We start from the raw sequence: 13,828 nt of genomic DNA, 5'->3' as shown, positions 1-13,828 counted from the left end.
GAGCAAGGTGATGGTTACAGCCCAGCTGTGTGCTCCCAGTTGGGCTTCTCAGGGGTGCTGGAAGAGAAAGAGCAGGAGCAAATTGCTTGGGAGCCTGTGGGACCAGGGATGGGGGAGATGCCATTTCTACACCAAGATCCTGATACACCTCACCCTCCTCATGAGCACCCCCTGCAAATGCACTTGGATATAACATTTCCCACTGTCCTGGCTCCCAGGAGCTTCCAGCTGGCATTAGCATGAAAAAATGCCAGTCTGAGGTGACCAGTGGGTTTGGGAGCTCAGCCCACACGAACAATGCAGCCAAAGGAGCCAGAGGGATGCGTGGTGAGCACAGAGAGCCAGCCTCACCTCCCCTGCCCACCTCTCCCACACCCTGCCTGCTGGGGCTCTGGCCTGGACTACCCCACTTCAAGGGGAGAGCTTTATTCCCAGCACCACTGCTGTACAGATGAGGACTCCAAATTGCATTTGCAAAGGGATGACTTTATCTTCAACCCTCTCTGTGCCTCCACACCACCTCATCCTCTCTGGTGTTGCTTCAAAGGAACATCCAAGCCTTGGAGAGCAACAGCTCTGCTGTCGAGCTGGCTCCTGCCTGAGCAGAACACCAACCCCATGTCCTCTGTGCAAGCCTCGTTGGTGCTGCCAGCAGCAGGGGCAGCCTATTGGGCTGGGTGCTTGCTCATGTCCCCCACACTGTGCCGTAGAGCTCTTCACTGGGCTGCTGAGTTGATGGCACATTGGCGTAGATCTGTTCCTGCCGTGGCACAGGCTTCTGCACTTTGGCATATAATGACTCTCTTTCCTTTTCCAAAGGCTGGGAAAGGAGGGAGACAAACAAAAAACATCCTTCATGGGTTGCTCGAGGCAAACACCATCTGCTGAAACCTCTCTGTGAGGTTTTAAGCACCCAGGAGCAGCCGCAGGGACCGGAGAGGGAACCCACATCAGCCAGGGCCACCCGCACCCCAGTTTGGCATTTCCCTTTTCAGCCCCCTCCTTCCCCACCCAGCCCATCCTCCTGCCCATTCTGTCACCCATCCACTCCAGCTGGGCATTCTCCTACCTGAGCACTCTGCCTGACCTCCGTGTACTCCATGGGGGGCGTTTCCAGGCGGTGGACAGCCTCGGCATTGCTGTACAGGCTCTCGGCCATGCCGTGGTTAACGGCCGCGTAGTTCAAGGTTTCTGTGTCCTGATGGAAAAGGATGAGCTCTTACCCTGCATCCACAGGGTGGGAATATCTCCCAGCCTGCTGCCTGTCCTGATGGGGGCTGCAGGGGCACTGGGTGGAAATAAAAATTGAAGCAAGGGCTGGGTCAGTATTCCCCAGGGGAATTCTAGTGACACCAGACCCTCCTCAAGGACTGGCAGAAAATACCAGAAAATACTTTGCAAGCAGTAAGCAAGGAGCAGCTACCCTGCAGCCACTTCAGGTGTGCTTTGCTGCAGGTTCCCAAGGCTGCTTCACCCAGAGAAGCATCTCCTATGATTGGAGAGGTGTGGAGAGAAACCTCTCAGCTCAATCCTAAACTCCTTTCCCAGGAATACTCGGTGATAGCCACACAAATTCCCTGGTTGTGTCTTTCTGTTGGGGAACAGAGCCCAAAAGATCCCTCCCAGCCTGAAGTGCCACGAGCCTGGCTGAAAGCAGGGGCTCTGGCAGCTCAGGGTGCAGCGTTTCCCCTCCCCATGTGAACTTGGGGCACAGAATCCCAAGAACTCATGAGGTTTTCCTTACTGTAGGTGACATGCTGTGAGTTCTGTCCATCTCTATGTCTGTGCTGGAATGGGCTGGATGTGAGTGAAAACAGAAGAAAAGAAACGTATTGAGAAACTGCACTGCCACTGCAAACCTTGCCACAAACCCAGACAGGAAGTTGACACTCCATGAGCCATCTGAACTGGAGCAGTTCTTCAAATAAAGCCAGACCCCACCCTCCAGCTGGGAATGTCCCCTCCTGTCCCACCCCATCCTTCTCACTGGCCTTAAACTTTGCATCAGGCCTAGTGTGAGCCTGGCCCACGCGAGTGAGCCCATCTGGAGAAGCTGCTGGTGCCCAGACCAACACAGACAGATCCTGTGCCCAGCAGCACCCACCCCAAGAGCTGTAATTTCCTGCTCTCAGGGGACAACACCCATGGGATGGTCCCACTGTTCCCTGGAGGGAAGGAGACATCCTTGGTGGAGGTGTCAATGATAGAAGGGAATGGGGGAGGAAAAAGAAACAGAGAGGAAAATAAGGGAAGCAGAGCAGGTTCTGTTACAGAAACAGGATGTGTGTGGCATTGACAACTTCACTCACCCTTCTTCTTCCTGGAGAGTATTACCAGAACACCAGCAGCCACTATAAGCAAAAAAACAACCACAATGACGGCTGGAGTGAGGATGTGCTCAACCATGTCCAAGCTGCAAGAAAAAAGAGTTTATGTTGTCAAGCTTCTCAGGATGAACCAGCATGCAGCAGGGTTGCAGGAAGCTGCTGTGGGGTGCAGGGCTTGCCCATCACAGCAGGCATGGGATGGTCAGGCTGCCAGCTGGGCATGGAGCAGAGCAAACCAAGAACTGCAGAACCAAAATGACGCTTGGGTCTGAGAGCTGCTGTGTCTGCAGTGATTTAAGGATAGGTTCCTGCATTTGCTCTGGTTTAACTCCACTCTTTGTTGGCCTCGTTTGTAATGGACAAGCAGGAAAAGTTGGTGAACAAGCACACCCTTGAGTGTGCTGATGGGGAGTGTTGGTTTTGTCTCCTGCTGGCATCACCTCCCACAAGCAACAGAGAAGCAGGGAAGATCTAACACTCTGGTTTCATGCTTTTTCAACTATGTCTGCTGGGCTGTGTGTGGCTACAAAGAACAGAACAGCAGCAGCACTTGGCTTCCTACAAACAGTCTCCACTGAGTTTTGGGGAAGGAAATGAGGTCGATGCTGCAGACAAAAACCACTTCTCCCATTTGACTAGAGGTACTAGAATTTCTGTCATAGAATTAGAGAATTATTTGGGTCAGAAGGGACCTTAAAGGTCATCCAGTTGCAACCCTCTCCCATGGGAAGGGACACCTTCCACTAGGCCAGGTTGCTGTGAACCCCATCCAGCATGGCCTTGAACACTTCCAGGGATGGGGCACCCACAATATCTCTGGGCAACCTGTGTCAGGACCTCACTACCCTCACACAGAACAATTCTTCTATGTGGAGTGGTCTCTAAATGCAAAAACAGGAGGTCTGGATCCTTAAGGGAGGTGTGAAGAGCTCAGTGATTGCAGGGCTCCAGCTGCACCAGAGAGCTCATGGAGGAAAGGGGCTGCTGTAAGCAGGGGCTGCTACTCACTCTTGAGGGGTGGAGGGGTTTGATGTTGGTTGCACAATTTCCCCCTGGGAAACTGGCTCTGTGTGGCCTGTTACAGAGGGAGTAAGATCAGAGAACGTGGTGGAGGTGCAGGTCGATGATGGGAGGGTGGAAGGAGCTGTAATAAAAAGAGCAGAGGCTTGGTTGATCTCTGTGGGGGAGAATGGTGTGGGTCTTACAGTGAGTCAGAAGTGACCTACCTATGTGCTGTCACAGCAGGAGAAGCTGGGTCCCCTCTGCCACATCCAGAGGACACATCTCGAGGTCAAAGTGCTGTGAGATCCTTCCCCTGCCCACAAGGCTTTTCACAGCCTCAGTCCCACCCCAAAACATGCACAAAACAGATTCACCCTGCAGAAAGGGGGTCTGGGCACACCATGCCTCATTTAGTACTAACACAACAAACCCACATATATATTGTCCTGCTATGTGGGTTGATCCCTGGCAAGGCAATGCAGAAGGATGTTTCCTAAAGCCAGGGCCTGATGCTCAGAGGTGCTGCCTGTCCCAAGTGGGACATGGGGCAGCACAGTGCAATGAGGAACTCCCCAGTGTTTCATAGTAAGGCAAGGAGGGCACAGAAAAGGCCAGCAAGAGCTAAGGAGGGAGAAAATTGGACACAGAGAGCACAGTGCATCTCAGTAATGGAGATGGCTGATGCTGGGTGCCACGAATGGGGCTCCTGGGAGAAGTGAGAATAGGAAATGAGTGATGGTGGCACCTACTACACTCTGGGGACACACCCTGGGGCTGTCCCACCTGCATGGGCACCCATCAGCCCCAGGCTGCCCCCACTGCAGCCCCTGCTCCAAACAGCTGGAGGGGGACACATCCATGCTGGACATGGGGGACCTGCAACCCACAAGTACTGACCTGGGTACACGATCACCTTCACATCAGCACTCTCATCATACTCAAATCTTCCCGTTCGCACCCCACAGAGGAAGGTGCCCTCATCCTTCTTGGACAGATTATCCACGGTCACCGTGAATTCCCGGTGTGTGCGGTTGTCTCGGATGGAGAACCGGCCCTTCCGCGCCTCGGGATCCGACTTCGAGGTGATGACGATGTCGTCATCACAGGTAAAAAATATGTTTCTACTAGGTTCGCACCAGAATTTCGGCAACATCTCCTGGCCCGGCTCATACGTGCAGTTGACCGACAGGGAGCCCCCCAGGTGTCCCCGCACTTCTCCGGGTCCCGTCACTGCCCCGCAGCCTGTGGAGACACACGGAGCCGGGGAGCGCTGCCGCCGCAGCTGCACATCCCCCGAGCCGGGGCTCTGGCTCAGCCTTACCTGGAAGCAGCGCCCAGGCCAGCAGGGGCAGGAGCCGCATGGCCGAGGGGTTTAACGTGCTGTGCTGCCGCTCCCGGCTCCTCTCGGGGAGCCCGGCCCGCCCCCGGGGCCGCCCCGCGGCGCGGTCACAGCGCTGGGGCGGAGCGCGGGGATGCCCGGGGCTGCGGGACAGAGGGGATCCCCGAACACACGAGGGGAATGGGGCAGCAGCGCTTGTTGGAGCCGGAGGGGAGCAGGAAGGGCTCGGCGGGGCCCCGGTGCTGCCCTGCCCCTGCCCCGGGGCCGGGGGGTCCCGCAGGCTGACCCGGAGCACTCAGGGCCAGCAGCACCAGCAGCTGCAGCCCGGCCAGCCTGGGAAGGAGCGGAAAGTGCTGCCGGTGTCCTGAGGAGCGGCCGGGGCTGCAGATGCGGAGGAAGGACGGGATGGATGCAGCGGGTGCCGGACGGGCACCGTGTTCCTGTCATGCACAGGGTGAAACCTCCTCCCTTTGTCGCTGTGGGGAAGACGTTCAAGGATAGAGCTGGGGTTATGATCACCTGCACATCAGCGCTCTGATGTAACGGGAAAAATCGCTTCTGCATCCCACAGCGCAGCGTGCCCTCATCCTCGTTGACCAGACGCTCCACGGCCATCCCGAATGCTCAGCTGTCCAGAATGAAGAACCGCCCCTCGGGCTGCAGTTTCGAGGTGCTGGCGATGTAAGCGGCACAGATAACACCACACAGCTAACACCAGTACGTGTGCTCCGTTTGCACCAGAATTTCGGCAACATCTCCCGGCCGGGCTGGTACGTGCAGGTGACCGACAGGGCTTTCCTCAGGAATCTCTGCGGGATGTCGGGCACTGTCGCTGTCCCGGAGCCTGTGCAGACACACGGACCCGCGGGAGCGCTGCCGCTGCACCTCCCGCTTCTTCTGGCGGATCCCGGGTGGGCTCCAGCCCCGGCGGTCTCAGCCTTACCTGGCAGCAGTGCCGGGGCCAGCAGCCGCAGCAGCCACATGGACGTGTCGGGGCAGCCCTGCTGCTCCTCTTCCTTCTGTCTCTGGGGCTTCGCTTCCTCTTTTGCCTCTGGTACCACCTCCGTTACTGCTGGAGATTCAGCAGTTTCCTGTTTCCTAGAGTTTCCACTTCTCCTGGTCACTGAGATTACACTGTGCACTGTCCCCTGTCTGACCCTCAAAGGGTCTCCCCTTTGTTCCTCCAGCATGGTCTCTATGTGGGGACACAGCCTGCCTCTCACTGCCACACTGCCCAGCCCCTCTGGACAGGCAGAACACTCAGCAGAAGAGGCAGCTCAGCACGACACAGGGACCACCTAAACCCCAGACAATCCTCCAGGCTGGGCAGAGCTCCTGCATGACCACCCTGTCCTTCCCAGGGGAAGGAAATGGGTGACCCCAGTCCCTTATCCCAGAGCAGCACTCAGTTCTCCTGCCATCACCAGGCTGTTCCCAGCACAACCCCTCTGTGGCTCAGGAGCCCCATGCTCTGATCAGGTCCCTCCAGGCCTCCCCCTGTGTCCCCAGACCCTGCAGTTGCTGAGTGGGGGCAGAGTTGTGGAAGGACACCCTTCCCTGGCTATTTCTCAGCTGGAGACAGGCATTTGGTGGATCAGGGAGAGGTGGCAGGGCTGAGGCTCCTGGGGCTGAAGGCTCCTCTCTCCATGAGGAAGTTCAGCTGAGCCATGGCAGAGCCTGCATGGCCCCTGTGACCCCCTGTCCCCCCCAGCCACAATCCAGCATGTCCCCACACAAGAATGTGCATCAGCATTGGCTGCCACGGGCATCCCAGGCAGTGCTGGCAGCTGAAGGAAGGAGCAGACTGACAGACAGACAAGCAGACAAGGTCCTGCAGGATACCCTGCCTTTATTGCAAAATTGTCCTCAGTTGGCAGCTGCAGTTCAACAGACACAGGCTCCTTGCACCCCAAACTCTTCCTTCTCCAGCACAGGGGCTGCCAGGAGGGGCTCAGGCTTTCCAGGGGTACCAGGAGCTGAGCCCCTCTTAGCACGGGGAGGCTGTGAGGGGTGGCACAGCCCCAGCAGGATGGGGGCCAGGCAGGCAGGAGGGCATCCCTGGAGCTTGGAGGAGGTTGGGATGGGTGGGCTGCCCCGTGCCCTGGTGCTGCTGGATACCTCCAAGGGCTGCAGGATTTCCTGGTCACGGCTCCTGCCCCGGCTCCTCACCCAGGCTGCCCCGCACACCATGGCCAGTGCCACGAGTACCTTGATGCTGAGCAGGAGCAGCAAGGTGACACCGAAGTGGGACCTGTGTGGGAGAAAGGAGTTTATGCTTCAGCAGGGTCTGGGAATGAGGATGGGGACTGGGGCACTTGCATGTCTGCCAGCCACCCTTCTCACCCCCAGGATGCTCCATGGGGACACAAAGCTGGGAGGTACATGCATGGGAAAAGGGGATGCTGTTGGGGGCTTGGCCAGATCCCAAGGTCTGACTCACAGCTCTGGAGGCTCCCCACATCCCCTGGGGCACAGAGGATTGGTGGTCAGCGGGGTCATGTTGCTGTCCTCAGTCGTGCTTGAAAGAGCTGGCAAAGAAAACAAAGTCAGAGCAAAGCTGAGACCCCACATCCCCTGTCCTGTACCCTGCACAGGAGTCTCTCCAGCAATGAAGGTGCAGGGGGTGGGTATGGAGGTATCTAGGCAATGCCTCAGCACTGCAGAGGAGGAAAAAGAGGGAAGTTTAATGCCAGCTTTGCTCCCAGCCCTGTTTTACCTGCAGAGACCATGACCTGGGTGCTGTGCCTCCCCTTGATCGCCAGTATCCTCTTCACCCCGCAGAAATACTGGCCTGCATCTGCCAGTGTGACGCTGCTCAGGGTCACTGTGAATGAATTTGCTGTGTGGTTGTCCCTGATGGACACCCTGTCCTGTGTCACTGTCACCTCTGAGCCATTGGTTTGGATGATGTAGGTGAAGCAAAACAAGGCAGAGTTTTTGCGGCACCAGTACTTGGACCTGAGCTTGTAGCGTGGCTTGTAGCTGCAGGACACCTCCAGTGAGCTGCCCTGCTCCACTCTCACCTGCTTGGGGCCTGTCACTGCCCAGTCACCTGCAGGGGACAGAGAGAGCTGCTGTAAACCCATGCTGGCATTGCCTCAGGGAACCGTGAAGGGTCTGAGCCCTTGGGGTACAGCCCGAGGGAAGCTGTGCCTGCGCACCCACCATGCAGTGGGGAGGTGAGAGGGTCCCAGTTATTAAAAAAAGAGCCCCCATCAAGGGTGTATGGCAGTAAGAGAGTAAGAGAAGGGTGTATGTGAGTAAGAGAAAAGCCTTATTCCCAGAGTTCACATGGCAGGGAACGAGAGAATCTCAGAGATCACACCCTGTAACTGCCCGAGGAAGAGTTTGGGATCAGCTGGTCAATGCCACAACCACAGCCCAGAACCCCTGATACAGATTTGGCTGACCTGTGCTCGTGGCTGTCATGAGGAAAAGGATCCAAATTAAGAAAATCTTCATTTTCCAGCTTCGTGCTCCCGAGGTGGAGTTTTCTCCGTGGTTTTTCACAAAAAATCCTTCAGGATGAAGCCAGGCCCACATGCACATGGATGTCCTAAGAGTTTTCCAAGCTGTCTTCTCCTGTGACTTCTTTGGGCAGTACTTACCCACAGACCCTGGATGTCTTCTTTTTAGAACAGTTCCTTCCTTCTCTCCACCCAGGGCTCATGACTCACCCCCGGGGGTGTTCCATGACAGAGACTCTATTTTTCTTCTGAAACAGTCACTGAGTTCCCAGGAAAATGCCAAAATACAGCAGGTTCCTCCACCATAATAGCCATCCCAGCAGGGACCAACAGCCCTTCCCCTGTACAGAGCCAAAAGGTTTTGGGGAGTTTTGGAGGGCCTGGCCAGAGCAGAGATGCAGGGACAGGGGTAGAGTGGGTGCAGGTTGATGGGCTGGTTGATGCTGGGTTGCTGTCCCATGATGGACTGGGATGGTGAACAGCCATCCAACCCCTGAACCACTGTTCCTCGGCTTTGGAGTGGGCAGCCAGCTTGAGCTGGGCTGCTTTTGTTTGTTTTCTCAAGAAGAAGTGTCTCATTTCCTCCCCAAACCACTTTTTTTTTGGGACAGCTATGGGATTTTGAGTGACAACGCCGTTCTTCCCAGAATTAAATGCTTCCACTAAAAGTTTTGGGACCCAAACACACAAAGCAAAGTTGGCTCCCTGGCTTTCTTCCAATATACCCCTTGGAAAGAGCAGAAAGCACAAACCTCCAGAATCCTCTTCTCTCTCAATGCCTTGCCATGACAAGAGGAAGCTCTGGGTCACCAAGTAACCCCTTCCTTCCCAGCTGACTGGTTGTGAGCCAAAACACTGCGAGTTACAGCAAGATCTAAATTGCAAAAAGTGGCTGGAGATGGCAAACCTGCTTTGTGCTGAGAAGCTTCCCACTCCAGCCACCTCACCCTCCTTAGGGATGCATCCCTGCCACTGCCTGGAAAATCACAGTGCATCCTTCCCACCCTTCCCTTGGAGTGAGAGGGGGATTGGGAGAGGTGGTCGGAGGTAGAGGCTCTGGATGGAACGTGTACAGGGAAGGTGCCTACAGGGGTATTTGCTGCATGAGGATTTCTCAGTTACCTGAAGCCAGACAGGAGCATTCCTTCAAAGAGCAACTTTGGATGAGTTGCTGGGGAATTTTTCAAGCCACATCCACTGTGTCATTATTATCCCATCACCATCAGATGTGAGGTGTCATTTCCCTCTTTCCCAGGTTTGTGTCCTGGACAGAAAGAGAAGCTGCCCAGCCCAGTGCAGAGGGACTCCCTGCACAGAGGTCACTTTCTCCCCATCATGGTAATCCCCAGGACTGTGTTACACCCATGGAGACCCTGACTGTGTCAGTGGTGAAGGAAAATCTCCTCCCATCCCCTGAGGATGATGTAGCATTGTGATTCCCACACGGGGTTTTACTCAAACATTTCTCCTCTCACCTGCTGTGTGAAGGGGCCCTGGCTGAGAGGGACACTGGCCAGGGGCTGTCAGTGAGGGGTTTGCAAAGGGGATGGCTCCAGCCCCAAACAAACAGCAGTGTGTGAACATCCTCCTGGAGCAGAAGGTCAAGATGAGAGCAGGCAGAAATGAGGAAGCCCAGAGTGCTGACACAGAGTCTGTCACAGGAGGAGCTGCGATGTTTATCCCAATTAAAGTGAGTGTCAGTTGGAGGGTGAAACAAAAAAGGAAGTAGAGCAATTCAGACACAAATCAGAGCAACAGAGTGTGATGAGCAAAGTGGGGAGAGCCCTGCAGAGAGCCCTCCCCACAGCTCCCAGCCAGGACACAGGTGCTGAGGTGCTCCAGAAGCCCGGGGGAATGGATAAACACAGCCCTGCACAGGGCAGGGAAGGCACTCCGCTCTGAACCAGCATCTCCGGGGGGTTTGCAGGATCCTGAAAGCCAAGACCTCTTTTTTTCGACAGAAAGAAGCCCGGGAAGCACAAGACGAGGCTGCTCTGTGAGACATGCGTTGCTGGAACGCTTCTGAGGAATCCCGCTGATGCACCCTGACAAGAGCACATCAATTTGCCTTTCCGTCCGTGCTGCATGCAGGGCTGGGGCGGGCACCCTCGCGTGGCTCGGTGCCCCATCAGCGAGCAGAGCGTGTCAGAGCCCCGGCAGGCACCGGGATGTGCTGCGGGCACGGCACAGGGCGTGGGATGAGCTGACACCCGCACCCCTGCAGCCCCTGCAGCCCCTGCAGCCCCTGCAGCCCCTGCAGCCCCTGCAGCCCCTGCCTGCCCTGGGAGCGCTCCCAGCCCCTGCCCAGCAGGAACAGGACACTGCCCAACACCGTCAGGTGATGCTTTTTTGCTCTAGTTCTGCAAGATTATGAATCTGGGCTTACTCTCTGGTGTTGGTCCTAAGAAAAAGCCTCAAAGCCTTCCTGAGACAGGCAGTAATTGAGTCAATACCTGCCCAGCACAAACAGATCTTCCCCAGTTCTCATCCCACTGTAGCACCCATCACCACAGCTGAGCCTTTCCAGAGTCCTGTTTTCTCCGGACTTCAATGATATTTCCAATCCTCAACTCTGTTATTTAATCTAGGGCCTTTGAAAAATAATCAGGTTGTTTCAGTTTGTTCTTCACGGGCAGATTTAGCAAGTTTGGTGAAATTGTCCTTAGGAGATAAGGCTGAGTATAATGATGTAGCTGCTTTAGTGCTGGCTGATTGAGCAGGCACTGTCTGATCTCTCCTTTCCGCTGCCATCTCAGATAACCGAGATAAATCCAGATCATTCCCAGATCTCCTGATTTAGCAAAGCCAGTAAAAGTGGCAAAACATACTTCCTGCATTTGTGGTGGTGGAGAATTTGCTCTGGGCTCCACCTGAGGCTGGACTTAGCCAGAAAGGGCCAAGGCAGGGGTTATTTAATGCAAAGAAATTAAGAATCCATCAGTGGATTCAGAGGATGAAATTCTGATCCCTTCCTAGCTCATGGGGAAGGGATAACTTCAGCAAGGCTCCAATTTCTCCAGATGTACAGGCAATCCAGGGAGATGCTACAGCAATTAATGGGGTTGGCAGCAGAGAACAAGCAGAAGCAGAAGGACAGTGAAGCAGGAACTCCTGAGCTGGATTTAAATCTTCCACTGTTAGAGCTGTACTTCTCAAGGCAAATACACAAGTAATTCAGCTACCAGAGATGTAGTCTGACAGCAAACACACCAAATAATGGATCTAAATTGCAGGTTCATTTGGAATCACTCCTGCCTTTTACAGGTCATTTCCTCTGATTTCATTGCTCTGCATTGATTTTAGCTGGTCAGCACTTGCTCTGGGCTATGAACTGCTCACTGGAGGCCAGAAATCTCTGCTGGGTCTGGGGGAGGCTGGTAGAGCAAGTGGTTTGCTTTGGGTGGTGGAGAAATGCATTCCTTGGTGCCTGAAGGGAGGCAGTGATGCAGGTTTTGGGCTGCTGGGCTCTGATAAAGCTGCTATAACTTATCTGCAATGGGTCAGATCCTCCAGCATGAGAAAGTGGATAAAGCCCTTGGAACAGGGCTGGTGCCTGTGTTTTGCCAACAATCTGTGTTGTCTCATTAGGCTGCATTACATTTGGAGATAACATGATAGACAGGAAAATATTCTTCCTCCTCAGTGAGGTTAAACCTGCAGGGCTGAGTGTGTCTCTGGTGCAGCACCAGTGCCTGCAGAGGGAAAGGACAGCGTGGCTCTGTGGGGCTCTGCAGCCACAGCAGCTCCTCCCTGCTCTCCTTTGTGCTCAGGGAAGTTAACAAATGTTGCTCGAGCTAAGAAGTCAGGGAATTCTCTCTGAGCCCCAGAGCTTCTCCTGCAGCAGAGACCTGCCAGAGATTCCCATCCAGGGATAAGCAGACCTGAAGCCTCAGACCCAGTGAGATGTTGGAAGCTCACTGTCCTGTACACCCCCTCCTTGCAGGAGAGGTTTGTCTGAGTGCCTGCACAGTTTGGGTGCCCAGGGCAGAGCTGTGCAGTCCCTGCAGCAGATCTGGGTCTCTGGGGTCAGTGGTGCCCAGCAGCAGCTTGGTTCAGCCAGTACCACCCCTGTGGGCCAGGAGAAGGATGAGCACGCACTCAGGATGGTGCCATGAAGTCTCCATCCTCAATGACAGCACTGGCGCATCCATGGGAGGAATTGTGCTGATGTCCTGGGAGTTTGGGAGTTTTGACAAGTTCTTGGTGTGTTTAAGAGTTGCCCTAACTTTGTTGAAGCCCCCCTGAGGTTTGCTGGTCTCTATTTCTTGGCCTTGCCTACTGTGGGGTGTGTGCACTATGTTGAAGCACCTGTTAATTTTCTGATCCAGACACCAGGGCTTGTGGTGTCATTTATTTTTGTGCTTTTGATGGTCTTCCAGTGCATGAGGCCATGGTCTGGCTGCAGGATGGGCTTTTTGGCCTCAGGCAAGCCTGAACCCCACTGTCCCTATTGGTTTTAATTTTTTTTTCTGGCAGTTGGTTCTGAGTCCAATCATCTAACCCAGCAGAACCATCTCCGCAGTCAGAGGAAATAATGGGCATATTATTATTAGATATAATTAGCAATGTCAGGCCCAGGCAGTCAAACAGCAATCGGACGGGTGCAGATGGCTCTTGGAAACATGGTCTGTTCCTCTGGCTTGAGGCCATCTGCTGATCTGGAAGAGAGAATTGGAGACTGAATCGAGTCCCTCTTAAATAAACTTCTGAGTAAAGATCGACAACAGCCGATTGCTCTGAAGGGAGTTGTAAAGAAAAGGATCTCAGCGGGATATTGACTGTCACCTTCAGGTTTAGGCACAGCGTTATCCTGTTTCTTATAGCAATTTTTTTTACTCTAAGTAAGGTCCTAACTGAGCTCTGTAAATGTAGTGGGATGCCAAAGTGAACATGCCAGGGTAAACCAGGCTCAGCACCGGTTTGGTAAAGAAGCTGAAATGGCCTGGGTAGCACGATCTGCCGCCTCCCTGGGGTGTCACACCGGTCACCACGCAGCTCTGAGCTTCACCCCTGCCCGTGGGCTCTGTGGGCTGTGTCAACCGGGCATCAGGCTCCTTAAGTGCCAACGAGCCTGCGGTGAATCCGGGCTGGAGCAGCTCTGACCTCGTGCTCTCAGCTCGGCACTGACCGGAGCTGGTACCCAAAATCTCTGTGCCAGGGCCGGCCGTGCCCCGCGGCGCTCCCGCAGCGATTCCCAGCGGCGACGGCACGGACCCGCGGCTGTGCGGGCTCGGGGGCTGCATCACCCTGCACAGAGCCGGGCAGGGACCCGCGGCTGTGCAGGCTCGGGGGCTGCATCACCCTGCACAGAGCCGGGCAGGGACCCGCGGCTGTGCAGGCTCGGGGGCTGCATCACCCTGCACAGAGCCGGGCAGGGACCCGCGGCTGTGCAGGCTCGGGGGCTGCATCACCCTGCACAGAGCTGGGCAGGGACCCGCGGCTCTGCGGAGAGTCCGGCGGGCTCTGCCGGCCCGGGGGACGCTCCCGCCGCCTCCCCGCCCCCGGGCGGGACCGGCCTCTCCCCGCTGCGCCCCCGCCGGCCGGGAGAGCCCGTGAGTGGCGGCAGCGAGCACCGGGCACGGCAGGACAGCGGTGCCCGAGCGGGCCGGGCTGTGCCGGGCCGGGCTGTGCCGAACCGAGCCGGGCTGTGCCGAACCGAGCCGGGCGGTGCCGGCGGGGCGGGCGCTGCCCGC

General features: G+C 55.8%; 2 protein-coding genes across 2 annotated transcripts; both read right to left on the bottom strand.

Moving 5' to 3' along the window:
• Positions 1 to 504: 504 nt before the first annotated feature.
• On the bottom strand, positions 505 to 4,740 carry LOC117005307 (CMRF35-like molecule 6). The gene is made up of 7 exons (XM_033076833.2): positions 4,651 to 4,740; positions 4,227 to 4,571; positions 3,336 to 3,471; positions 2,310 to 2,413; positions 1,745 to 1,797; positions 1,070 to 1,198; positions 505 to 820 (listed from the first exon to the last, which is right to left on the bottom strand). Exons 1-7 carry the CDS (start codon positions 4,688 to 4,690, stop codon positions 686 to 688), a joined length of 942 nt encoding a protein of 313 aa, XP_032932724.1. The 5' UTR covers positions 4,691 to 4,740; the 3' UTR covers positions 505 to 685.
• A 552-nt stretch (positions 4,741 to 5,292) lies between these two features.
• On the bottom strand, positions 5,293 to 9,281 carry LOC117005443 (CMRF35-like molecule 3). The gene is made up of 7 exons (XM_033077060.1): positions 8,079 to 9,281; positions 7,385 to 7,720; positions 7,109 to 7,196; positions 6,639 to 6,919; positions 5,612 to 5,737; positions 5,443 to 5,512; positions 5,293 to 5,341 (listed from the first exon to the last, which is right to left on the bottom strand). Exons 1-7 carry the CDS (start codon positions 8,215 to 8,217, stop codon positions 5,293 to 5,295), a joined length of 1,089 nt encoding a protein of 362 aa, XP_032932951.1. The 5' UTR covers positions 8,218 to 9,281.
• Between the last annotated feature and the right edge of the window lie 4,547 nt (positions 9,282 to 13,828).

Source organism: Catharus ustulatus, chromosome 20, assembly GCF_009819885.2.
Source record: "Catharus ustulatus isolate bCatUst1 chromosome 20, bCatUst1.pri.v2, whole genome shotgun sequence".
NCBI lineage: Eukaryota > Metazoa > Chordata > Aves > Passeriformes > Turdidae > Catharus > Catharus ustulatus.
The sequence above is the reverse complement of the archived record's forward strand: the minus strand, read 5'-3'. Positions and strand labels throughout refer to the sequence as shown.